We start from the raw sequence: 24,343 nt of genomic DNA on the forward strand, positions 1-24,343 counted from the left end.
GAGTGAATTCCTGGTCAGCCTGGGCTCTTAGAGCACGACCCTACCTCAAAAAAAAAAAAAAAAAAAAAAAAAATGCTGGATGCCCAGCATATCCCTTTAATCCCAGCACTCAGGAGGCAGAGGTAGGAGGATCGCTGTGAGTTCGAGGACACCCTGAGACTACATAGTAAATTCCAGGTCAGCCTGGGTTAGAGTGAGACTCTGCCTTGAAAAACCAAAAAAAAAAAAAAAAAAAACCAAAAAACAAAAAAAAAAAGTTTTTAGGGCTGGAAAGATAGCTTAGCAGTTAAAAGCACTTCTTAGCTGGGCCTGATGGCTCAGGTTCAGTATCCATGCAAAGCCAGATGCACAAAGGAGGCATATGCCTGTGGAGTTTGTTTGCAGTGGCAAGAGGCCCTGGAGGGCCCATTTCCCCTCTTTCTCCTTGCAAATAAATATAAAATTTTAAAAATTACTTCTTTATTTTAGAGAGGAAAGAGGCAGATACAGACAGTGAAGAGAATGGGCACACCAGGGCTTTGGCCACTACAAACGAATTCCAGTTGCATGCACCACCTTGTGCATCTGGCTTACATGGGTCCTGGGGAATTGAACTTGGGTTCTTTGGCTTTATAGGCTAAGCCATCTCTCCAGCCCCAAAGTATTTTAAAAATGTTTTTAGTGGAGCACGGTGGCACATACCTTTAATCCCCACACTTGGGAGGCAGAGGTAGGAGGATCACCGTGAGTTAGAGGCCATCTTGAGACTACATAGTGAATTCCAGGTCAGCCTGGATGAAAGTGAGAGCCTACCTTGAAAAACAAACAAACAAAAAAAATGCTTTTAGGGCAGGGTATAATGACACACACCTTTAATCCTAGCACTCCAGAGGCAGAGGTAGGAGGATCACTGTGAGTTTGAGGCCAGCCTGGGACTACAGAGTGAGTTCCAGGTCAGCCTGGGCCAAAATGAGACCCTGCCTTGAAAAAACAAAACACAGAAAATGGGGAGAGGAAGAGGGAAGAGAGAGATCACATTCTATCCCTCCTCCCTGGTGTTTACTGATGTGGTCACACACACACACCCCTTTTTATAAACAAAGGACAGTAAGAGCTTAGAAAATTTATTCCTTTTTTTTCCCCTTGAAACACACACAGGCAGGGAGGTGGGATGTGGTGTAGATTAGAGGGAGGTGGAAGCTGTGGGGGGGATCCTCCAGCCCCCCCAACATCCCAGTTCTTCTTTTACAGTTATTAAGTGGGGCTCCCCAAGAACTGGGGAGTAGAGCAGGTTTCCCCATTTAACTTAAGCTTACAATCCAACAATAAAGTGCCAAAGGTATGGGTATGAGAGAATGTGGGGACATCATTCTTTTGTCAGGTAGAAAAATAGACCCTCCCCAGTAAGTTTTGGGATTTGTTTTTGCATCTTAGGATGCCTGTGGTCTTTGTGGAATTGGTCCTGGCTTTATGAATCCGAGGCCCTGGTAGGGCTGGCAGTGCCTGGGGAGGGGGGCGCAAAGTCCCCTTCTTGTGTTCCCCAGGAGGGGCCTTACCTGGCCTCTTTGCTAGCCCCCTAAGAACAAATAGGTGGACCCTCCAAGGGGGACTTGGGCTTTGGGGACTTTAGCCTAGAAGACAGGGAGTAGGAAGACTGTGGAATGGGGGATAGGGAGGGAGGCCTGACTGGTATGGGGGAGCGGTTTCGCCCTCAGGCGAGGTGTGGCCTTGGAAGACATAGGCCTTCCCTTACTGCCGGGCAATGAGGAGCCATCAGGCTAGGATCTGTGCTTCTGTAAGCTCCCTACGTCATGTGGCTCAGCTGTGGGGGCAGGAACAGGGAAGCATGGCATCTGGCATGGCCCTGAGTGGGCTGTTGGGATCTAGACTGGAGCCCAAGCATTGGGGATACAAGGATTAAGGGCCTGGGAAAACTGGATTTGATTTCTATGGAAGAATTCAGTGATGAGGGGTGAAGCAATCTGGTCCCCAATGGCTATAGCATGCAGGATCCACTGCTGGCCTCCCACATCTTGCTCCCAGACTCGGGAATCTGTGACTGAGGTGGAGGTGCTTGAAATATGAGATCCAGCAGGCAGAGCATAAGTGTCTGCCACCCAGTGTCTAGGTAAAGGGATCGAGCAATGGGTGTTTGGGTGAAGGGATCTGGGAGCTGGGGATGTCGGCATTGTACCATCAGCCGCTGAGGTTTCATGGTGTCCAGAATTCAGTGGCCATGCTGGACACGTGGGGCATGGCCATCCCAGCAATGCTGGTGGAGTTGAGGATCCAGGATCCAGTCCTGCAAGAGGACATTGGATCTACTTCTTGTGGGATCTAGAGTCTGGGGGAAGAAACAGGGAGGTGTGCTCTGTGGCTGGAGTCAGGACCCATGAATCATGGGATCCCAGTGATCAACACACACAGGCCCTGAACTCTGGTGGGCGTGGCAGGGAAGCTCCGTGTCTACCTCTAGTGTGTGGTAACAAAGGGTTGAGGGCCTGGGGTCAGGGCCAAGGGATGGGTGTGGAGGTGCTGGCTCGAGGGTCTCTGGTGAGGGCTGAGGTGAGGATCAGTTTGAATTTGTTACTTCCAATGTTAGACTGGAGTGGCTGAATTGTGGGGACTACAGTTGGGGATCTGGGATCTATTTAGCAAACAGCAGGGATCCAATGATTCAACAGTTGGGATAGGTGCCAAAGATCTGGGATGTGGGTAGGGATCCAGTGACTGGAAGATTTGGGATAAAAACATCAGGATGGGGATTAGGGTGAGGGGTCTTGAGGGGGCCGGGCTCCAGGTCCCTCACCTGGATGTGACCCCCAGGGCTTGCTTCATGTTCTCGTAGACCACATAGGAGATGCTCACAGCAGGAATGACCTTCATGAAGTTGGGGGCAATGCCCCGGTAGAGGCCTGACACACCCTCCTGGGACAGGATGTGCCGAAACAGACCCATCATGGATTGCTGCGGGCTGCCCTGGAGGGAGGCTGAGAGAGGAGGGCTTGTAAGGCCGAAGCCCCTTTCTCCCCCTTCTCCCCCTCCCCATGAAGGTTGAGCCATGTCACCATTTCATAGTCAGGACTTCTATGACCTTGAATCTCATAGCGATCCTCCTACCTCTGCCTCCTCCCAAGTGCTGGGCTAATCAAAAGGCGTGCGCCACCATGTGCTGCCTGTATCTCCTTTTGTGGAACAGTCGCACTCTAGCCCAGGCTGGCCAAGAACTCACAGCTTCAAGCTCACAGTGATCCTCCTGCCTCAGCCTCCCAAGTGCTGGGATGACAAGTGTGTGTTACCTCGCCCAGCTTTGCCTTTCTTTTCTCCAGCTCTGTGTTGAGACTTAGTGAGGGACATTTTGTTTGATCTTCCTTCCTCTCCAGGGCTCGGGCTCATGCTAGCGGGAGCCACATCTTCACTGACGCCTTCCCAGTGAAAACCAATGCGTATAAATACAACTCTCAAAGAAATTCCCAAAAACTGATTGAAGGTTGGTGGAGAGGGAGGGAAAGAACCCATGAAAGAAAAAAAAAAAAAAAAAAAAACAAAACCATGGGGACACTGGGGTAGAACTGTTATGAATTTAAGGCTTCCTGGGACTACATAGGAAGACCCCATCTCAAAAATAAAACCCAAACCAAAAACCGAGCCTGTCCATGATGTTCACAACTGGGTTCCAGCTTCCCTTTCACTATAACCCAGCCTTGCAAATAAGAGCTTGTTACTTGCCTAAAGCCTTTAATCCCAGCGCTTGAGAGGCCAAGGTAGGAGGATCTCCATGAGTTCAAAGCCACCCTGAGACTATAAAGTGAATTCCAGGGCAGCCTGGGCGAGAGTGAGACCCTACCTCAAACACACCCACGCACCCAAAACCAAACCAAACCAAACCAAACCAAACCAAACCAAACCAAACCAAACCAAACCAAACCAAACCAAACACCTCCACCACCCAACAACCTAGTGTTGCCCATAGCTGACTCTGGGCTGAGACTGCTCCAGAGCTGCTGGGATATTTGCCCAGTGTTCCCTGTGGCAGTCAGTTCTATCAAATCTTCAGCTTGCTACAGGTACAGTTCTCCCTCTTCCACTGTCACCAGGGGGTAAAGGGAGGCTCAGAGAAGAACTAGGACTTGTCAAATCCAGGAACAGCTCAGCCTCTACCTCAGCGAGCCCGGCTGCAGCAGGTGGGCCCTGGAGGTAAGCCTTCCCCGAGCAGTCACCTACCCCAGTCTCACCTTGGGCCTGCATTCGGGTGCGGACCAGCGCCAGCGGGTAACTGGCTATCTGGCCGCAAGTGCTGGAGACTGTGCCGCAGGCCAGGAGCACAAGGATCCCTGGGTTTGCAGATTCGTGGCTGTACTGCTGAAGCCACCGATTCTTCAGGGTCTGTGGCAGAGGAAGGAGAGGGAGGTTGAAGGTGGCACACAAGGACCCTGGAGTCAAAGGAGTTTAAACTCAAGCAAGCTTTTCATTTCCTGTGGTACTGGTGGTGGAACCCAGGCCCTCCTACCACCTAGGTGGGTCAGCAACTGCTGGCTATGCCCCCAAGCCCTCACTGTGGATTCTAGCTTTACCACAGATGTACATTTTCAGCCCCCTCATTCTGCTAGGCTGGCCCTGGAATTCACTATGTAGTCCCAGGCTGGCCTCAAACTCACAGTGATCACCCTACCTCTGCCTCCTATGTGCTGGCATTAAAGGCAAGTGCCACCACACCTGGCCTTAAAAAACTTAAAAAAAATTATTTATTTGAGAGATAGAGAGACAGAGAATGGGTGCGTCAGGGCCTCCAGTCACCGCCAACTCTGCAAATCCAGACACATGCGCCACCTTGTGCATCTGGCTTTACGTGGGTCCTGGGGGAATCAAATCTGGGCCCTTGGGCTTTGCAGGCAAACACCTTAACTGCTCAGCCATCTCTCCAGACCTTAAAAAACTTTTTTTTTTTTCTCCAAGGTAGGGTTTCAGGCTGACTTGGAATTCACTACATAGTCTTAGGGTGAGCCGGGCGTGGTGGTGCACGTCTTTAATCCCAGCACTCGGGAGGCAGAGGTAGGAGGATTGCCATGAGTTCAAGGCCACCCTGAGACGACAGAGTTAATTCCAGGTCAGCCTAGACCAGAGTGAGACCCTACCTCAAAAAAAAAAAACAACAAAAACACATAGTCTCAGGGTGGCCTTGAACTCACAGTGATCCTCCTGGGATTAAAGGTGTATGCCACCACGCCCAGCCCTAAAAAACTTTTTTTTTTTTTTTTGGGTTTTCGAGGCAGGGTCTCTGGCTCAGGCTGACCTGGAATTCACTATGTAGTCTCAGGGTGGCCTAGAACTCACGGCGATCCTCCTACCTCTGCCTCCCGAGTCCTGGGATTAAAGGCGTGCGCCACCACGCCCGGCGTCTAAAAAACTTTTGACATGGTCTCACTTTATAGCCAGGTCTGGCCCAGGACTAGTCATTCTCCTCCATGCTGAGGTGACAGTTCTGGGATACTCAGTTTTGTGTTGCTTTTCACTGTTTTCTGTGGCAGTGGGTATTAAACCCAGGGAATGGTGCCTGCTACATCCCCAGCTCTTACCAGGGCCATCTTATTTGGGTATTTTACCTGTGTCTCCCCCTCCACCCTCACCCTACCCCACATGGTGGGAGACTCAAGGTCCTTGGTACTGTGCATGCCCTGATCCCTCAGCACAGGTGACCATTCTGAGGGAAGGACTTTGAATATGGGATTAAGGATCTTGTTCGAGCCACAGGGATCATCTTGGATCTTCTGGGTGGGTCCAATGTTATCTCATATCTCATGGGTGAAGGTCTATCATCAGCATTCTGGAGGCTGAGGCAAGAGGGTTGTGAGTTCAAGGCCAGTTTGGGCTTCATAGTTTCTGGGCAGTCAGGGTTGCAGAGTGAGACCCTCTCTCAAAAGAACAACAACAAAAAAATTTGTTTGTTTTCAAGGTAGGGTCTTACTCTAGGCCCGGCTGACCTGAAACTCAATTCTGTAGTTTCAGACTGGCCTGGAACTCATAGTGTCCCTTCCACCTCTGCCTTCTGAGTGCTGGGATTAAAGACATGTGCCACCTTGCCTGGCCAAAAAAAAATTTTTTTTTTAAACTCTGGACCCATTTCCCTTGCTGCTTTGGGGGATCATATTATTCAGTTTCCCAGAGAACTCAGAGTGACTAGACTCCTGCTACAGCAGGAATTTGATGGTTGACACATTGCTCTTAGTTTAGAATTATGTACCCCCAAAGTTTTCATTTTCATTTTTATTTTTTAAATTTCTAAATGTTTTGGCTTTTTGAGGTACGGTCTCACTGTAGCTCAGGCTGACCTGGAACCCTACCTCTGCCTCCTGAGTGCTGGGATTGAAGCCCTGCCCCACTTTTATTTATTTGTTGGAGATGGAGTGGGGAGAGAGAGAATGGGCACACTAGGGCCTGTAGCCACTGCAAAGGAACTCCAGATGCATGCGCCACCATATGCATCTGGCTTACATGGGACCTGGAGAATCGAACCTGGACCCTTAGGCTCCGCAGGCAAGCCCTTTAACTGCTAAGCCATCTCTCCAGCCCAGTTTTCTCTCTCTCTCTCTCTTTTTTTTTTTTTTTTTTGAGGTAGGGTCTTGCTGTAGCCCAGGCTGACCTGGAATTCACTATGGAGTCTCAGGGTGGCCTCGAACTCAGGGCAATCCTCCTACCTCTGCCTCCTGAGTGCTGGGATTAAAGGCATGTGCCACCACACCCGGTTTTAGTTTTCATATTTTTGAGGTAGAATCTCACTGTAGCCCAGGCTAGCCTTGAACTCACAGTGATCTTCTTGCTTCAGCCTCTTGAATGCTGAGATTAAAGGCATGCACGTGTGTGACTGCACCAGGATTGCTTGTCACTGCAAACGAACACCAGACACACACACCGTTTTTTCTATCTGGCTTATGTGAATTGAACCCAGGCTGGCAGGCTTTGTAGGCAAGCACTTTTAATCACTGAGCAATCTTCCCAACCAAGATTTTTATTTTTTTATTTTTTTTATTTTTCAAGGTAGGGTCTCACTCTAGTGCAGGTTGACCTGGAATTTACTATGTAATCTCAGGGTGGCCTCAAACTCACAGTGATCCTCCTACCTCTGTCTCTCAAGTGCTAGGATTAAAGGCATGCGCCACCATGCCCGGCTCCAAGATTTTTTTTTTTTAATGTATGTGTGCATATGCATGTTTGTGCATGAGGGGATAGACTATATATATGGAATTGAGGCCCGAGAAGAACCTCAGGTGCCATCCTCAGGAAGGAACATTATACACTTTTCTCTCACTGGACTGGAGCTCACTGGTTATGCTAGACTCCTCTAGACTTGCTGACGGTGAGCCCACGGCTCACACCACCACACCCGGCTGATGTGGGTGCTAGAGATGCGAGCTCAGGTCCTGAAGCACTTCACCCTCTGAGCCATCTCCCCTGCCCACATAGCTGGCATTTTAGAGATGGGTTTGTGACACCGTGTCACAGGTGTCCTAGGAAACAGATGCACACACCCTGGGCTGACTGCCTCCTCGGTGCACCATATCTAGGTCCCAGGGCTGCAATTAAGGAAGATTTCAAACCATGACAAGTACTGCTAGTCTGTACTTTACAGATGAGAAACTGAGGGGCAGGAAGGTCATCTTTCTAAAGCTGCAGGATTCAGACACAATGGGTCCAGTGCTGTGACCTGTGCTGCCAAGTTCTGAGAAGGCTAATCCTGTCTGTAGCTTATAATCAAGGTCTTCATTTCCTTCTTTTTCCTTTCTTTGTCTTCCTTCTCTCTTCCCTTGCTTCCCACATGCTGGAATTAAAGGCTTCCCTCTTCTCTCTCTTTATTTCCTGAGGTAGGGTCTTAGTCTAGCCCAGGCTGACCTAGAATTCACTGTATAGTCTCAGCATGGCCTCAAACTCACAGCGATCCTCCTACCTCTGTCTCCCGAGAGCTAGGGTTAAAAGGCGTGTGCCACCACACCTGGCTCCCAATTCTTCTTTTGTTTACTATCTTTCACTTTCTCTTTTGGCTTTTTCTTTTTGAGTATTTGTTGCTTTGGGTTTTTTTGTTTTGTTTTGTCGAGGCAGGGTTTCACTTTAGCCCAGGCTGACCTGGAATTCACTCTGTAGTCCCAGGCTGGCCTTAAACTCACAGCGCTTGGCCTATCTCAGCCTCCCAAGTGCTCAGATTAAAGGCGTGCACCTGGATTTTTTTTTCTTTTAATCAGCTCTAACGTACCCATGATTTATTTTGGAAGTTGTATCTCAGAGAACTTTATCATTGGTTCTGACTTTGAAGAGATGGCACTGCTAGAACTGCCTCTCAAGCAGACTGACTTTCCCGCTCATGTTTTGTCATCTGGCTTAGAGTTAGAGAGAGGAATGCTGGCTGTAGGTGGGTCCTGTGGACTTTGTCTAGAGATCAATCTCCAAAGCTTTTTATTTTCTCTGAGGCAGGGTCTCTCTCTAGCCAAGGTTGAACTAGAACTCACTCTGTAGCCCAGGCCTTGAATTCACAGTGATTTTGCTATTTTAGCCAAGTACTGGGATTAAAGGTATGAGCCACAATGCTCAGCTGAGCGCTCTCTTTCTTTGATGAAAAAATGTTAATTCCACGTGCGTCTTTTTTTTTTAAGTTTTTTGTTTATTTATTTGAGAACAATAGACAGAGAGAGAGAGAGAGAGAGAGAGAGAGAGAGAGAGAGAGACAGACAGACAGACAGACAGACAGACAGACAGAATGGGCACACCAGTGCCTCCAGCCACTGCAAACAAACTCCAGATGCGTGCACCCCCTTGTGCATGTGGCTTACGTGGGTATTAGGGAATCAAGCCTCGAACTGGGGTCCTTAGGCTTCACAGGCAAGTGCTTAACTGCTAAGCCATTTCTCCAGCCCCACATGCATGTTTTTGCCCTGAACCTCTCTGGCTTTCTTGCTGAGCCATCATCAGTTCCTTCCAGCCACTCTAGACTTCCCCTCCAGCCACACTGGGTGAGGTAGGAAGATTGCTGTGAGTTCCAGGCCAGCCTGGGTTAAGAGTGAAAGCCTGCCTCAAAAAAAAAAAAAAAAAATTAGCTGAGTGTGGTGGTGCACACCTTTAATCCCAGCACTTGGGAAGCAGGGATAGGGAGGATCGCCATGAGTTCAAGGCCACCCTGAGACTAACAGTGAATTCTAGTCAGCCTGGGCTAGAGTGAGACCCTACCTTGAAAATACACACAAACAAACTAACAAACAACAACAAAAAATCGACTTCTTCAACAAGCCAAATTTCCCGCCACAAGACCCTTGCACATACTTTATCCCTATTCTTCAGAGAGCCTGCTCTACCTCAAGGGGCTTCTCCACTCTCTCCTGCCCATGGTTCTTCACACCAACACAGCCTATCTTCTGAAGCTTCCCAGGACTTTTCAGGTGGGGACACTATATTTTTGTTTTTGAGACAGAGTTGTATGCAGCCCAGGATGGCCTTGAACTCATTGTATAGCTGAGTTTGATGATGAACTCCTGATCCTCCTGCCTCCACCTCCCGAGTGCTGGGATGATAGGTATGCACCACTACAGCTGGTATACCCAGTGCTGGCAAAGGAACCCAGGGCCTCGTGCATGCCAGTATCTGCTCACCGAGCCCCAGCCCCAGCCCAGAAACAAAAGCTATTGTATTTTCTCACTGACAGAGCCCTCACTAGAATGAATCTTCTAGAAGGGCAGGATCTGTGGGTAGGTTTCATTCATAACTTGCAGGAATTATGATGAAATCTGGCACATAAAAACTTTACTAACTTGTTCATAACTAAAGGCTGGCACAGGCCTGTCACCCCAGCATGTAGAAGGCTGAGGCAGGAAAATTGCGAGTTCTTGAACTGCCTGGGCTACAGAGTGAGACCCTGTTTCAAAAACAAACAAAAAATTTGGGAAGCTGGGCACACTGGCCATCCCAGTACTCAGGAGGCAGAGAAGGGAGGATCAGGAATTCAAGGTCATCTTTGGCTAGTGAGTTTGAAGCCAACCTGATGTTCATGAGACCCTGTCTCCAGAAACCAAAAGTGGGCTGGAGTGATTGTTCCTCACTTAAAGTGACTGCCTGTACAGCCTAATGATCCAGGTTTGATTCCCCAGTACCTACATAAAGCCAGATACACAGACTGGCACATGCATTTGGAGTTCATTTGCAGTGGCTAGAGGTCATAGTATACCCATTCCTTCTTTCTCTCTGTCAAATAAATAAATAAATAAAAGTATTACAAACATTAAAAAAAAGAGGGCTGGGGAGATAGCTCAGTGGCTAACGGCGGCTCAATTCTCTAGCACCCACGTAAAGCAGATGCACAACATGGCAAATGCACCTGCAGTTTGTTGCAAACATTCTTACTCTTTTAGATAGATAGATAGATAGATAGGAAGAAAGAAAACAAAAGAGGGAACTAGGGAGATGGCTCAGAGGTTAAAAGGCTTACAAATCCTTACAGCCCAGTTTCGATTCCCCAGCATCCATGTAAAGCCAGATGCACAAGTGGACCATGCATCTGGAGTTCATTTGCAGTGGTAAAAGGCCCTGGCATATTTATTTTTTTCTCTCTCTCAAATAATTTTTTTAAAAAGAGAGAGCCAGGCTTGGTGGTGCATGCCTTTCATCCCAGCACTAGGAAGGCTGAGGTATGGAGGATTGCTGTGAGTCTGAGACCAGTTCCAGGTCAGCCTGGGTTAGAGTGAGGCTCTATCTCAAAAAGAGAGCACTGGGACTGGGGCTCAGTGGGTAGAGCGTTCACCTAGCATGCATGAGGCCCTGGGCTCCAGCTCCAGCTGCATAAATCAAGCTTGCTAGCACAAGCCTGCTATCCCAGCACTGGGAGGTGGAGCCAAACCGTTATTGACATCATGAGTCATGGCAATCCTCCTATCTCAGCTGCTTCAGTCATGTGGCCAAGCCAAATGTGTGTGTATGTGTGTAGAGGGGGTGCCCTTTCTTTGAGACAGGGCCTCTTTATGTAGCTCAGGATGGCCTAGAACTCACTATATAGTCCAGGCTAGACTTAAATTCAAATCTCCTGCTTCAGCCTCCAAAGTGGAGGGATCACAGATATGCACCAACATGTCTGGCTAGTAAAACACTTGGCATTGGGGCTTGAGAGATGACTCAGCAGTTAAGGTACTTGCCTGCAAAGCCAAAGGAGCCAGGTTTGATTCTCCAGGACCCACATAAAGCCAGATGCCCAAGGTGGCGCATGCATCTGGAGCTCATCTGCAATGGCTGGAGGCCCTGGCACACTCATATTCTCTCTCTCTCTCTGCCTCTCTCATTCAAATAAAATATATTTTTTAAAAAAGCCCTGCACCCATCCCCAGCACATATCCCCACCCCCAGCACCCCAGAATTGCATAAATCAGATGTAGTGACACATGCTCATCATCCTAGTACCTAGGAGGTGGAGGCAGGAGGATCAGGAGTTCAGTCATCCTTGGCTACATAACAAGTTCAAGGTCAACCTGGGCTACACGAGACCCTGTCTTACAAAATGGGGGCTGGGAAGACTGCTCAGTGGTTTAAGGTGCTTGCATGCAAAGCCTGACAGCCCAGGTTTGATTCCTCAGCACCCATGTAAAGCCAGATGCATGAAGTGTAGCATTCATTTGCAGTGGCAAGAAGTCTGGTTGCAAAAATTCTCTTTCTCTCTCTCTTTTCTTTTGGAGGTAGGGTTTCACTGTAGTCCAGGCTGACCTGGAATTTACTATGTAGTCAAAGGGTGGCCTTGAACTCATGGTGATCTCCTACTTCTGCCTCCTGAGTGCTGGGATTAAAGGCGTGCGCCACCAGGCCTGGCCTAACAACTCTCTCAAATAAATAAATGAAAATAAAATATTTTTAAAAAAGATTTGTTCAGCACTAAGTGGCTGACTAGGGGGTCCAATCCCAGGTGAGATACTCCAGGATTCCAAGTTCTTACTGCACTATTGACTTTCCCTAGCTATAAGATGTCAACTGGGTGGCTGGGGTGGTGGCTCTGTGGGTGAAATGCTTGTTGTGCAAGCATGAGGACCTGAGTTCAGATCCCCAGCGCCCATGTAAAGATAGATGTGGTAGCATATGTCTGCAATCCCAGCATGCCTTGTGGCAAAATGGGCTACAGAGACAAGGGGATTCCAGGAAGCTTGTGGGGAGCTAGGCTGGTGAACACAGCTGAGAATGATGAGGACCTGAAACACAGTGGAAGGTGAGGACCCACATGCCCATAACAAACAAAATGGAAAAGTCCTCTGCAAATATCTCAGGGACAAGTCCCAGGGGAGAAGAGAAGAAGATGGCTGCCCACAGACCTCATAGACGGCCAGGTCGATGCCGGCGTAGGGGAGGATGCCCAGCACGTTAGGCAGATAGCCTCGGTAGAAAGCACGAGGCCCTTCATGCTCCAGGATACATCGTGCGCAGTCCAGCAGCCCCTTGTATTGGCCCGTCCGGCGCAGGGTCAGCCGTGTCTTCAGGACCTGGGGAGAACCCCCATTACCCATGGAAAAGCTCCTCCCAGAACCACTGGGTCCAGGAGTGAAGACCCTTACAAACAGAGCCCCTTTGAATAACTGAAGAACAAAAGGAAAAGCCTGATGTGGTGGCCCACAGGAGCCACAGGAGTTCAAGTTCATTGGTGAGTTCAAGGCCAGCCAGGGCTACATAGCTATGTAATATCTCTTTCAAAAACAAAACAGGGAAAGTGGTGCACGCCTTTAGTCCCAGTACTCAGGAGGCACAGGTAGGAGATCTTCATGAGTTTGAGGCCACCCTCAGACTACACAGTGAATTTCAGGTCAGCCTGGGCTAGAGCAATACCCTTCCTTGAAAAAAAAATGAAAATCCAAAAACAAAAACAAACAAACCAAAAACAAAACAAGGAGCTGGGTATGGTGGTGCACACCTTTAATCCCAGCACTTGGGAGGCAGAGGTAGGAAGATGGCCATAAGCCATTCTGAGGCTACATTGTGAATTTCAGGTCAGCCTGGGCTAGAGCAATACCCTTCCTTGAAAAAACAAAAACGAAAACAAAAACCATAAAACAATCCAAGCAGGATGGCAGCTCAGTTGGTAGGGCGCTTGCCTAGCATGCACAGAGCCCTGGGTTCCATCCCCAGCACCACATTAAAAATGACTCCCCTGGGCTGGAGGGATGGCTTAGCGGTTAAGGCGTTTGCCTGCAAAGCCAAAGGACTCTGGTTCAGTTCCCCAGGACCCACGTTAGCCAGATGCACAAGGGGGCACACATGTCTGGAGTTTGTTTACAGTGGCTGGAAGCCCTGGTGTACCCATTCATTCTCTCTCTCTCTCTTTCCCCCTCTTTCTCTGTCAAGTAAATTTAAAAAAGACACCACCTCCCAAGTCCATTTACCAATAATAGAATGAAAAATAAGTAAAAATGAAGGAAAAAATAGAAAAAAAAAAGGAGAGAAAGCAGAACAAAAGCCAGGTATAGTGGTGCATGTCTGTCATCCTAGCACTTGGAAGATGGAGGTAGGTGGAGTCTAAGTTTGAGGTCATCCTTAGCTACATAGTGAGTTTAAAGTCAGCCAGGGCTACATACAATCCTGTCTCAAAAAAAAAAAAAAATAAATAAATAAAATAAAATAAAAAAAGTTTTTGGGCTTGGAGAGGTGGCTTAACCATTAAAGGTGCTTGTTTGCAAAGCCTGATGGCCTGGGCTCAATTCCCCAGTACCCACATAAAATCAGATGCACAAAGTGGCACATGTGTCTGAAGTTCATCTACAGCACTAAGAGGCCTGGCACACTATATACTCTATTTCTTAAATTAATAAATAGAAGAGTTTTTTTTTTTTTTTTTTTTTGGCTTTCCAAGGTAGGGTCTCACTCTAGCCCAGGCTGACCTGGAATTCACTATGTAGTCTCAGGGTGGCCTCAAACGCACAGTAATCCTCCTACCTCTGCCTCCCGAGTGCTGGGATAAAGGCATGTGCCACCATGCCTAGCTGAGGTGTTTTTTTTTTTTTTTTAATTTTGTTTTTTAAGATAGACCTAGAACTCTAACACTCTGTAGCCACCATCTCAGGACTGACTTGCTCATCTCAAGACTTTATTTATGTTGAATATTCTATTAATTTCACAATCCTAATAACATATTATACAACCTAAAACCTAAAATTAATTTATAGCAGTGTTAGCACCCTGGGGACAAGCATTCTATCCTCAGAAGAGGTACAGCCAAAAATGGCTGGCTTCCATGACTACTGTCAAAACAGTTCTAAACTAATGTTATAGTCACTAGTAGTTACATCTCAAATTGGGATACCCAGACAGGCAAAATACCAAATGACAGAAGCTATTGTGCCAAATTGGGCAGTTCCAATCTCCATGAACAGTGTAAAACAAAGAAATAAATAGCATGGTGGTCCCTGCTCCCCAGGTTGGTCTCCCCTTTTTCTCACCTCCATGGGGTAAATGATAGTCTGGGCTGTGGCCCCGGCCAGGGAGCCAGCCACGAAGCGCTCCTGCACGTGCAGTGTCTCCTGCTGCCCTCGGATGGCCTGCTTGATCTGAAGGTGGGAGATGGGGGTTGAGCCATCCATGCATTCTACCATCCCCTTGTTCCCACGGACCTGGCCAGCAGGGATCATCGTGGGGGGAACCGCTGTAGATCCACCACTCCCAAGCCCACCCCAGTGAGTCCTTGTGTCTAGTCTCAGCTCCCCCAAACCAAGTGTACCCTCTCCTGGCCTTGTCCTCACCTGCTCATATGCCATGAACTTGATAGCTGACTCAGGAGCAATCTTGAGTACGTTGATACCATTGCCCCGCCACAGGGACAGAATGCCACCCTCCTTGATCATGCTCTGCAGGCCCCCCAGGATGTTGAGCTGGTTGGACCTTGAGGCATGTACCTGAGCGGGAAGACAAAGTGGCCTTGTGACTCCTTCCCATGTCCTAGGTCTGGATGACAGAATGGGTCCCCTCAAGGCCTCTCACCTGCATGAAGACTTTGAGGCGGTCCAGAGGAGCTGTGCCTGTTCGTGACACAGCGCCTGCCACGGCGCCAGCCACCAGCTGCTTCCACCACATGCCTGTCAGCTTCTCCTGTTCTGAGAACTCGTCTGGCACTGTTAGGGATTCGCCAATGTCTAGGACCTAAGGATGGGAGAGGAGCTGGGTGGTCACAGGAGTAGAGGTGGGGAGGTGGGACTTGGGCCTAAATTGGGGAATTTCTGATATGAATTCCAGGGCATCCCACAGTCCACCAAAGAATCTTGTTTAGAGATCCATGTGCATCTCACTACATAACACCAAAAACCCTGACCCCTGCTGTCTCCCTCAAAGAGCCTAAAATCCTTTTGGGGGCTCACATGAGTCCCAAAGGGTACAGTAAATCCCACCAAGGAGCCACAGAACCCTATGAAAGGAGTTGGTAACCCCAGCAGAGCACCCTTCAAACTCTCCAAGGGGCCTGTGTAAGCACCTTCCATAAGGACCTTCAGAGCTCCTTGGACCCCACTCAAGTTTCTCCCAGAGAAGCTGCCTTAAGATCCTGCAGATCCCTCTTGGACCTCATATGACCTCATAGCCTTCTCCTTCCCAAGGAGTCCTCCCCCTCCAAGTCCAGTGACAGAATTATCAACCAAGGCCTCCATGGATGCTTGGGGGTGGGTGCCTCTCAATCTCCCAAGAGGGAGCTTGCGTGTGTGTGTGTGTGTGTGTGTGTGTGTGTGTGTGAGAGAGAGAGAGAGAGAGAGAGGGAGAGGGAGAGAGAGAGAGAGGGAGAGAGAGAGAACACGTTGTGTATCTTCCTCAATCATTCTCTACCTTTTCTTTGTTTTGTTTTTTCAAGGTAGGGTTTCACTCTAACCCAAGCTGCCCTGGAACTCAACCCTATAGCCCCAGACTGGCTTTGAATTCACAGCAATCCTCCTACCTCTGCCTCCCAAGTGCTGGGATTAACAGTGTGCACCACCACATCTGCTGACTCCCACCTTTTTTTTCTTCAGTTATTATTATTATTGTTGTTGTTGTTTTATTTATTTTTATTTGAGAGCAACAGACAGAGAAAGAGGCAGAGAGAGAGCAAGAAAGCGAGAAAGAGGAAGAGGGGGAGGGAGGGAGAGAAAGAGAGAGAGAATGGGTGCACCAGGGCCTCCAGCCACTGCAAATGGACTCCAGACACACGCGTCCCCTTGTGCATCTGGCTCATGTGGGTCCTTGGAAATGGAGCCTCGAAACAGGGTCCTTAGGCTTCACAGGCAAGCGCTTAACTACTAAGCCAACTTTCCAGCCCTATTATTATCTTTTAATTTACTTATTTATATGCAAGTAGAGCAAGACAGAGAGAAGAGAGACAGGTAAAAAGAGAGAATGGGCATGCCAGGGCCTCTAGCTGCTGTAAACAAACTGCAGATTCATGCACTATTTTGTACCTCTCCACTTTATTTTTTGAGGCAGGGTCTCTCACGGAACCTGGAGCTCACCAATTAACCTACACTGGCTGGCCAGCAAGTCCCAGGGATCCTCCTGTCTCCACTTCCTCTGAGATTACAGGCACATGGTGCTAGGTCTGACTTTTACATGGGTGTTGGGAATCTGAACTCAGGTCCTCTTGCTTGTGCAGAGAGCCCTTTACCCACCGAGCGCTTCCTCAGCCCTCCTGTGAGTATCACTTCAGATTCCAAGAGGGTCCCTTTAAGATGCTATCAGAATCCTCCACAATTCCCTAGTGGTGATTACCAACACATGGGAATGGAGGAATCTAAGGCAGACCCCTCCTTTCCCACCTCCAGCAGACCCTACTGAACCTTCCCAGGTCAGTGACTGTTTAGACCTTTGAAGGGGTTAAGAAAACCCCAGAGCAGGAAGAAAGGCAAGAGGCTCAGAACTCCAACTGGTGAGCTTTTTCTCCCCTGCACTCCAATCCCCACCAACTGTCCCTAGAGCTCCCTTAAGCAAGTTCAGATAGTAGAGCTGTCCTTCAGGGGTCTTCGGGCTCCTGGACTCCCAAATGCATGCAGATAGGAGCTGGGTGTCTTCAATGATGGCCCAGCTGCTCACAGTGCCTCAAGAACCAGGCCAACCCTTCCAAGCCACCCTAAGAAAGAACACTCACACCTTCCAGATCACACACCACCCCACCTTACCGTGGAGTGCTTCCAAAAGTAGATGACGTCCTCCACATTCTCCAGCGAGTGCAGCAGGAAGTGGTCGCGCCATTCCCGCCAGTCAATGGTCATGGTGCCGTCGCGGTCCATGCTGAGTGGGGAGGGAGGACAGGGTCAGTGTCTGGGCAGTGACTGGGGGAGGCTCTTGACTTTGCAGATTTGGGGCAAACTGAGAGCGCACCACATCCTGTCTCTACCTCACTAGTGCTGGAAGTAAAGGCACACACCACTACACCTTGTATAGATCCAAACTCAGGTCCCCATGCTTGTGGGCAGGTACTTTACCACTGAGCCCTAGTTTTTTTTTTTTTTTTTTAAATATTTTTATTTATTTATTTGAAAGTGACAGAGAGATAAAGAGGCAGATAGAGACAGAGAGAGAACGGGCACGCCATGGCCTCTAGCCACTGCAAACGAACTCCAGATGCGTGTGCCCCCCTGTGCATCTGGCTAACGTGGGTGCTGGGGAATCGAGCCTTGAACTGGGGTCCTTAGGCTTCACAGGCAAGCGCTTAACTGCTAAGCCATCTCTCCAGCCCCCTAGTTTGGTTTTTTGAGACAGGGTTTCAGGCCCACGATAGCCTCAAACTCATGGTAATCTTCTTGCCTCTGCAATTTGAATGCTGGGATGACAGGCTTATGTCGTCATGGCCTAGTCTTTAAAAAAAAATTTTTTTTTTAGCTGGGTATGGTGGCTCACACCTTTAATTCCAGCACTTGGGAGGCAGAGGTAGGAAGATCACTGTGAGTTCGAGGCCAGCCTGAGACTACATAGTGAATTTCAGGTTAGCCTGGGCTAGAGTGAGACCCTACCTTGAAAAACAAAAATAAAAAATGCCTAACAAATTAAAAAAAGAAAGAAAAGTGCTGAGGAAATGGCTTAGTGGTTAAGGCATTTGCCTGTGAAGCCTAAGGACCCTGGTTAGATTCCCTAGGACCCATGTTAGCCAGATGCACAAGGGGGGTGCATGCATCTGGAATTTGTTTGCAGTGGCTAGAGGCCCTGGCATGCCTATTCTCTCTTTTTTTTCTACCTGCCTCTTCCTCTCTCTCTCTCTCAAATAAATAAATAAAATCTTTTAAAAAAACTTCTAAAGAATATGTTATTATTTACTTATTTATTTGACAGGGAGGGAGAGAATGGGTGCACCAGGGCCTCTAACCACTGCAAATGACCTCCAGATGCATGTGCCCCCTTGTGCATCTGGCTAACGTGAGTCCTGGGGAATCGATTCTGGGTCCTTTGGCTTTGCAGACAAATGCCTTAACTGCTAAGCCATCCCTCCAGCCCCCAACATTCTTTTGAGATAAGGTTTCACTCTAGTCCAGGCTGACCTGGAGCTCACTCTGTAGTCCAGGTTATCTTTGTTCTCACTGTAATCCTTCTCTTTCAGCTTTGGATTGCTGGGATTAAATGTGACTGCCACCACACCCACCTTGTGCCTCATTTTTTTGAGACCAAGGTCTTACTCTGTAGCCTAGGCTAGCCTCGAACTCATGGCAACCCTTTTTCTCCCTTCAGCTTCCAGAATCCTGGGATGACAGGCTTATGCCACCTTACCTGGCTTTTTTCCCTCCTTTAGGTAGAGTCTCACGCTAGCACATGCTGACCTGGATCTTACTGTGTAGTCTCAGGCTGGCCTCAAACTTTCAGTGCACAGCAATCCTACCTCTGCCTCCCAAGTGCTGGGATTAAAGGTGTGTGCTACCATGCCTGACTCACGCCTGGATTTGATTTTTTTTAAATTTTATTCATTTTTATTTATTTATTTGAGAGCGACTGAGGGGGAGAAAGAGAGAGAATGAGAGCGCTAGGGTCTCCAGCCACTGCAAACAAACTCCAGATGCATGCGCCCCCTTGTGCATCTGGCTAACGTGGGTCCTGGGGAACCGAGCCTCGAACCGGGGTCCTTAGGCTTCACAGGCAAGTGCTTAACCGCTAAGCCATCTCTCCAGCCCGTCCCACCCCCTTTTTTAAAGTCAAGATCTTATTCTAACTCAGACTATCCTTGAATTCACACTAATCCTTCTGCCTCAGCCTTCTAAGTGCTGGGGTGATGGGCATGCACCCCATGCTAAGCTCTACCACTGTTCTAATCATACTGCCTGGCTGGTCTAGCCCACATGCTTCATACCTACCTTACAGGGGAGCAGTATTATCACCCCCACCTACAGGGGGAGGGTAACTGAGGCTCAGAATGGTCAAGCAACCAGGCCTAAGATCTACCTCCCTCCCTGGAACTGGGTCTGGGCCTCACAAGACTGATGATGTTCCTGAGGGAGCAGTCCCAGGGGCCTGAACCTCCACGACTCACCTGTGTAGAATTTTCTCTGCTTGTTCCAGTGAGATGGAAATTCCCAGAGCTCGGAAACTCTGTTGGATTTCAGAGACATCAATATGACCTGGAAAAGGAGTCCCCGTGATCAGATAGGTGGTGTGGGGGACCCCAGGGAATCCCAAAACCAAGGATTAGAACTGCTGTAAACAGAGAAGATCTGGTAAGACCAGGGATGCCAGAAGCCCAGGGGCAGTTTCCATCCATATTGTAGGGGCAGCTCAGACAGGCAGGGAGTCCTGTACTCTCTCCCAATTGTGGGGGTGTCCTCTGCTCTCTCCAAATGTAGAATCCAGGGATAAGCACAGGGGTCTGTATACCACAGGGGACTAAGGTAGTATTTAGAACTGAATATATTTTTAAAAATTTTTTAAAATTCTTTTGTTATTATTTTTATTTATTTATTTGAGAGTGATAGAGAGAAAGAGGCAGAGAGAGACAGAGAGAGAAAGAATGGGTCATCAGGGCCTCCAGCCACTGCAAATGAACTCCAAATACATGCACCACCTTGTGTATCTGGCTTACATGGGTCCTGGGGAATCAAGCCTCAAACTGGTTTCCTTAGGCCTTACAGGCAAGCACTTAACTGCTAAACCATCTCTCCAGCCCCCGAGTAGATTTTTTAAAATTGTTTTTTCTATGTATTTTATTTATTTATTCATTTGACAGAGAAAGAGGGAGAGAGAGAGAAAATGGGCACACCAGGGCTTCCAGCCACTGCAAACGAACTCCAGACACATGTGCCCCCTTGTGCATCTGGCTAACGTGGGTCCTGGGGAATCGAAGCTGGGTCCTTTGGCTTTGCAGGCAAACACCTTAACTGCTAAGCCATCCCTCCAGCCCCCGAGGAGATTTTTAAATAATGGGTTATTTTTATTAAATAGGGAGTCCAAGAGCACTTTGGGGTTATCTTTGTTCCTGCTCCCCCTCCCCCAAATTAAAACAGCCAGGCATAGTGGCATACACCAGCACTCTGGATGCAGAAGTAGGAGGATCACTGTGAGTCCGAAGCCAGCCTGGAACTACGGAGTCAGTTCCAGGTCAGTCTGGGCTAGAATGAGACACTACGTCAGAAAATAAAAATAAATTAAAAAGAATCAAAACAAAAAAAATTAAATCCAAATGTAGTAATAGGGGTTCTTTCACCAAAAGAAATTAGGAGGTGTGATGTGCCGGTTGGGCCTCGAACCATCTAGTTTGGGGGTTGAGAAGAACTCCCAAAATAGCCCATGAGTCATGTGCATAAGAAGCAGCCTTCTCCCCCCCCCCCCCAGCTCTGCTGGTTCTAACCCTTCAGGCCCCCGCCCCCCACCCGGCTGGGAGCCCAGCCTTACCGTCCTGGTTTCGGTCAAGGCTGTGGAACATGAGCCGAAGGCGCTGCTCTCGCTCCTGCAGGTAGCGGGTGAATTCCTCCAGGCTGAGGCCACCATCAGGGTCATCGGCATCCTCAGGGGAGATGCCCTGGCAGACAAGAAAGGAAACAGAAGTGGTCTCTAGCAGGCTGTGGCCCCTCATCCAGAGGAGGTACAATATGCCTCAGGAACTCAGTATTTCCCTCACCTTGACCCAGGAGCTCAAGAAGGGGACAGGGGACAATGTCATCCTCAGTCTATCAGCTCACTTCTTAGTAAGTGCCCAAAGCCACAATAGGTGGGTGTGGTTGTTGCCCCATTTTCTTGGCAAACATATTGAGGCTCTTCAAAGTCACAGTCTGGTTCAAGGTCATGGAGCTAGGAAGTGATGACATTTTTTTTTTTTGAGACTAGGTTTCATGTAGCCCAGGCTGGCTTCCAACCCATGTAGCAAAGGATAACCTTTAACTCTTGATCTTCCAGCTTCCATCTCCTGAATTCCAGGATGAACAAACGCCTAGTTGTTTTTTGTTTCTTTTGAGGCTAGCCTCACACTCATAGTCAAACCTCCTGCCTCAGCTTCTGGAGTGCTTGGATAACAAGCATGTGTCACCATGCCTGGCTTAACCCTGGGCTCTGGTTTCAGAAGCCTGTCTATCCCGCTGGCTCTTACAAAAACCCTGTGCACATGGTCTTCTCAAGGGATTCTTATTAACAGCCCTGGTTCATCCTGGCTCATGAAGGCCACAACAGATCCAAGCGGATGGCCTGGACCCTCCAAGTTCCCCTCTGGAAAGTGGGAGCTTAGACAGAAAGGATGCAGGGGTCTGTCTAGGAGTTTCAGGTGTGAGGGGCACCTCCAATCCGAGAGGGAGGGGTTGCAGGAGGCGAAGCCAGCACCTTTGCACATGCCCCAGTTCCAGTTCCTACCTAGATGGGCATATCCCGCTGGGGGAAGTGGCCTCACAGGCGATTGGGTCCTTGGCTAGGGCAGCCTGGGGCAAGGAGCCAGGCCCTGGGAATACGCGGGCAGGGAATGTAAATAAGTCTGAACAGTTGGCTGGGAGAGCTGTGGATACTCCCAGCAGGGCAGGGAGGGTCTGTTCGCTGGAGGTAGGAGCAGGGCACGACTCGGGCTGTGGAGGAGGGTGTGCCCGGGGCAGTGGGTAAGAAAGTGTCCTGCTCTATTGCCAGCCTGGCACTACCCCCATCCCAGGGGGTATGTGCGCTGCAGGCCTGGAGGCTCGGCAGCCTTCTGTAGCCCTGCCCCTAGGCCAGGCACGAGTGGGCAAGGGGAAGAGAGCCAAGACAGAGGTCGTGGAGTCTAGCCACAGGTAGTCTGCCGGTCGGTGCCCCGCAGCTCCGACCGCCCCATGCAGGGGCTTGGGTGAGCAGGTGCAGATTCCGAAGGCCCGGGACGGTGGTACCTGTCGTGCACCGCGTTCCGGATCGCCCCCTCCCAGGCGGGCCAGTCCTTGGCGCAGCTCGTGCACGTCCACGCGGCCGTCCTTGTTACTGTCCAGCTCCTCGAACAGGCGGTTCCAGCGCTGTCGCCGCTCGGCGTCGTCCGCGCCCCCCGGCATGGCGTCCGCCCGGGGGGGAGGGGAGGCCCAGTGGCGGAGGCCTCGGCGGGGGGCTTCGAGGCTCCCCCTCCCCCCCGGGACCCCTGCAGGGTCTGCTCCCGCGACCACGCGCGCCGCAGCCTCCGCGCGGTCAACCTCCGCTCAGGCACTTGCTGCAGAATGAAAGTGCTGGGCGTCCCCGCCCGCTCCAGAACTCGCGCCTCCTCCCCTCCCCGTGACCCGCAGCGGAGGAGGGCGGAGCCGGGGTCGTGAGGACAGGTTTTCTAGGCGTCTCAGCGATCGCGCATCCCGGGCGGCCGGGGTTCTCAACGGTCTTCTGGGTGTGGATTGGTGGCCTCCTTACGTGGCTCTCGGAGGGGACATGTCAGGAGCTGGCGGTCCTCATCTCTTTCCATTTGGCTTTCCTTTCCTAATCCTCACCATGAATTACAGATTTAGCTTTTCTCAGGAACTCTGCACCAGCTAAGCGCTTCTCCCGCCGTCCGCACGGCTACAGAACCAGAAAACCAATAGCAAAGGCGACCCTCTCCTGCCCGCCCTTCATCCAGCCCGCTCGCCTTCTTTTTAACTCCTAGTCGGACCGTGAAACGCAAGATCAACATACGGCTGGGCTGCAAAGTCGCTTTTCTATTGGTCATAACCCACCAGCGATGCGCCCGCCACGCCCACTTAGGGGCGGGGCCTCCGCGGCTGACCCTGGAGCGGGGCCTCCAGTCCGCCGCTCGCCGGGCTGTGTTAAAGGAGCAGCGTCGGGTTTCAGGCGCTGCACTGACTGTTGCATCTTGACCGACTTAGGAAGGGGTCGCAGGGACGGCGGAGGGGTGGCAGTGGGTCAGCGTCCGGGCGCGACTGGGGATGTGGCGGCCGAGGCGGGGCCCCGGCAAGCCATTGTCATTGCATTTGCTCCATGTCCCAACCTCCCGTTTCGGGTGCACGTTCTTGGTCTCTCCGTTAGGGGGCAGGGCGCGCATTTGACCTCGAGTAAAGACGTGAAGCCTTGACTCAGCGCACTGCGCATGCCAGGCCTTTCGCTCTGCTCAACGTCACAACCCTGCGGAGCAGGTGGTATTAACGGCGTCAAAGGGCCCGGGATTTTTTTTTTTTTTAATTTCATTTTGTTTATTTATTTGAGAATGACAGACAGAGGGAGACAGAGGCAGATAGAGAGAGACAGAGAATGGGCACACCAGGGCCTCCAGCCGCTGCAAACGAACTCCAGATGCGTGCGCCCCCTCGTGCATCTGGCTAATGTGGGTCCTGGGGAATGGAGCCTCGAACCGGGGTCCTTAGGCTTCACAGGCAAGCGCTTAACCACTAAGCCATCTCTCCAGCCCGGCCCGGGATTTTTTTTAAGCCATCATTCTAGAAAGGGGTAAACATTGAACGTCCATAAACAACACATTTAACACATTTGTTTCTAGTTTTCCCTAGGGGATAGTATTATGAGTGTGTGTGTATATATGTTGGGTTTTTTTTTTTTTTTTTTGGTTTTTCGAGGTAGGGTCTCACTCTAGCCCAGGCTGACCTGGAATTCACTATGTAGTCTCAGGGTGGCCTCGAACTCACGGCGATCCTCCTCCCTCTGCCTCCCGAGTGCTGGGATTAAAGGCGTGCGCCACCACTCCCGGCTCTGACTATATATATTTTTTGAGACAGGATCCCATGTAGTCCAGGCTAGCATACATCTCCATACATAGCCTAGGGTGACCTTGAATTCCTGGTCCTCCTGCCTTCACCTCCCAGGTGCTAGGATGGGTTATGCAGTGCTGAAGATGGAACCCAGGGCTTCCAGCACGCTAGGCGAGCACTCTACCCACTGACGTACAGAGCCAATCTCTTTCTATCCCCCTCTCTTCTTTTTAATTAATCAATTATTTTGTTTTATTTTTTGGTTTTTCGAGTTAGGGTCTCACTCTAGTCCAGGCTGACCTGGAATTCACTAT

At 49.8% G+C, this 24,343-nt stretch overlaps 1 protein-coding gene across 4 annotated transcripts; it reads right to left on the reverse strand.

Moving 5' to 3' along the window:
- Nucleotides 1–1,087: 1,087 nt before the first annotated feature.
- Nucleotides 1,088–22,493, reverse strand: Slc25a23 (solute carrier family 25 member 23). 4 transcript variants are annotated; one of them, XM_045134941.1, is made up of 11 exons: nt 22,245–22,484; nt 20,800–20,926; nt 19,445–19,532; nt 17,109–17,220; nt 14,956–15,114; nt 14,718–14,870; nt 14,418–14,525; nt 12,303–12,470; nt 4,215–4,365; nt 2,789–2,969; nt 1,088–2,281 (listed from the first exon to the last, which is right to left on the reverse strand). In XM_045134941.1, the coding sequence occupies exons 1-11, from the start codon at nt 22,398–22,400 to the stop codon at nt 2,191–2,193; spliced, it is 1,494 nt and encodes a 497-aa protein (XP_044990876.1). In that variant the 5' UTR covers nt 22,401–22,484; the 3' UTR covers nt 1,088–2,190. The 4 variants fall into 4 exon arrangements, with proteins under 4 accessions (XP_044990876.1, XP_044990877.1, XP_044990878.1 ...); XM_045134942.1 differs by having other exon boundaries at nt 1,088–2,323; XM_045134943.1 differs by lacking the exon at nt 22,245–22,484 and adding an exon at nt 21,026–21,047.
- Nucleotides 22,494–24,343: the final 1,850 nt, after the last annotated feature.

This window comes from Jaculus jaculus, chromosome 15 (genome assembly GCF_020740685.1).
Source record: "Jaculus jaculus isolate mJacJac1 chromosome 15, mJacJac1.mat.Y.cur, whole genome shotgun sequence".
NCBI classification, from domain to species: Eukaryota; Metazoa; Chordata; class Mammalia; order Rodentia; family Dipodidae; genus Jaculus; species Jaculus jaculus.

What these genes read in the sequence shown, in the direction of transcription:
- Slc25a23 (XM_045134941.1), bottom strand. Translation starts at nt 22,400, where the DNA reads ATGCCGGGGGGCGCGGACGACGCCGAGCGGCGACAGCGCTGGAACCGC. An exon ending in CGGAACGCGGTGCACGACAG is followed by an intron (nt 20,927 to 22,244) that starts GTACCACCGTCC and finishes CTTGTCTGCCAG; the next exon opens with GGCATCTCCCCTGAGGATGC. An exon ending in AGTTCATGGCATATGAGCAG is followed by an intron (nt 14,526 to 14,717) that starts GTGAGGACAAGG and finishes TCCCACCTTCAG; the next exon opens with ATCAAGCAGGCCATCCGAGG.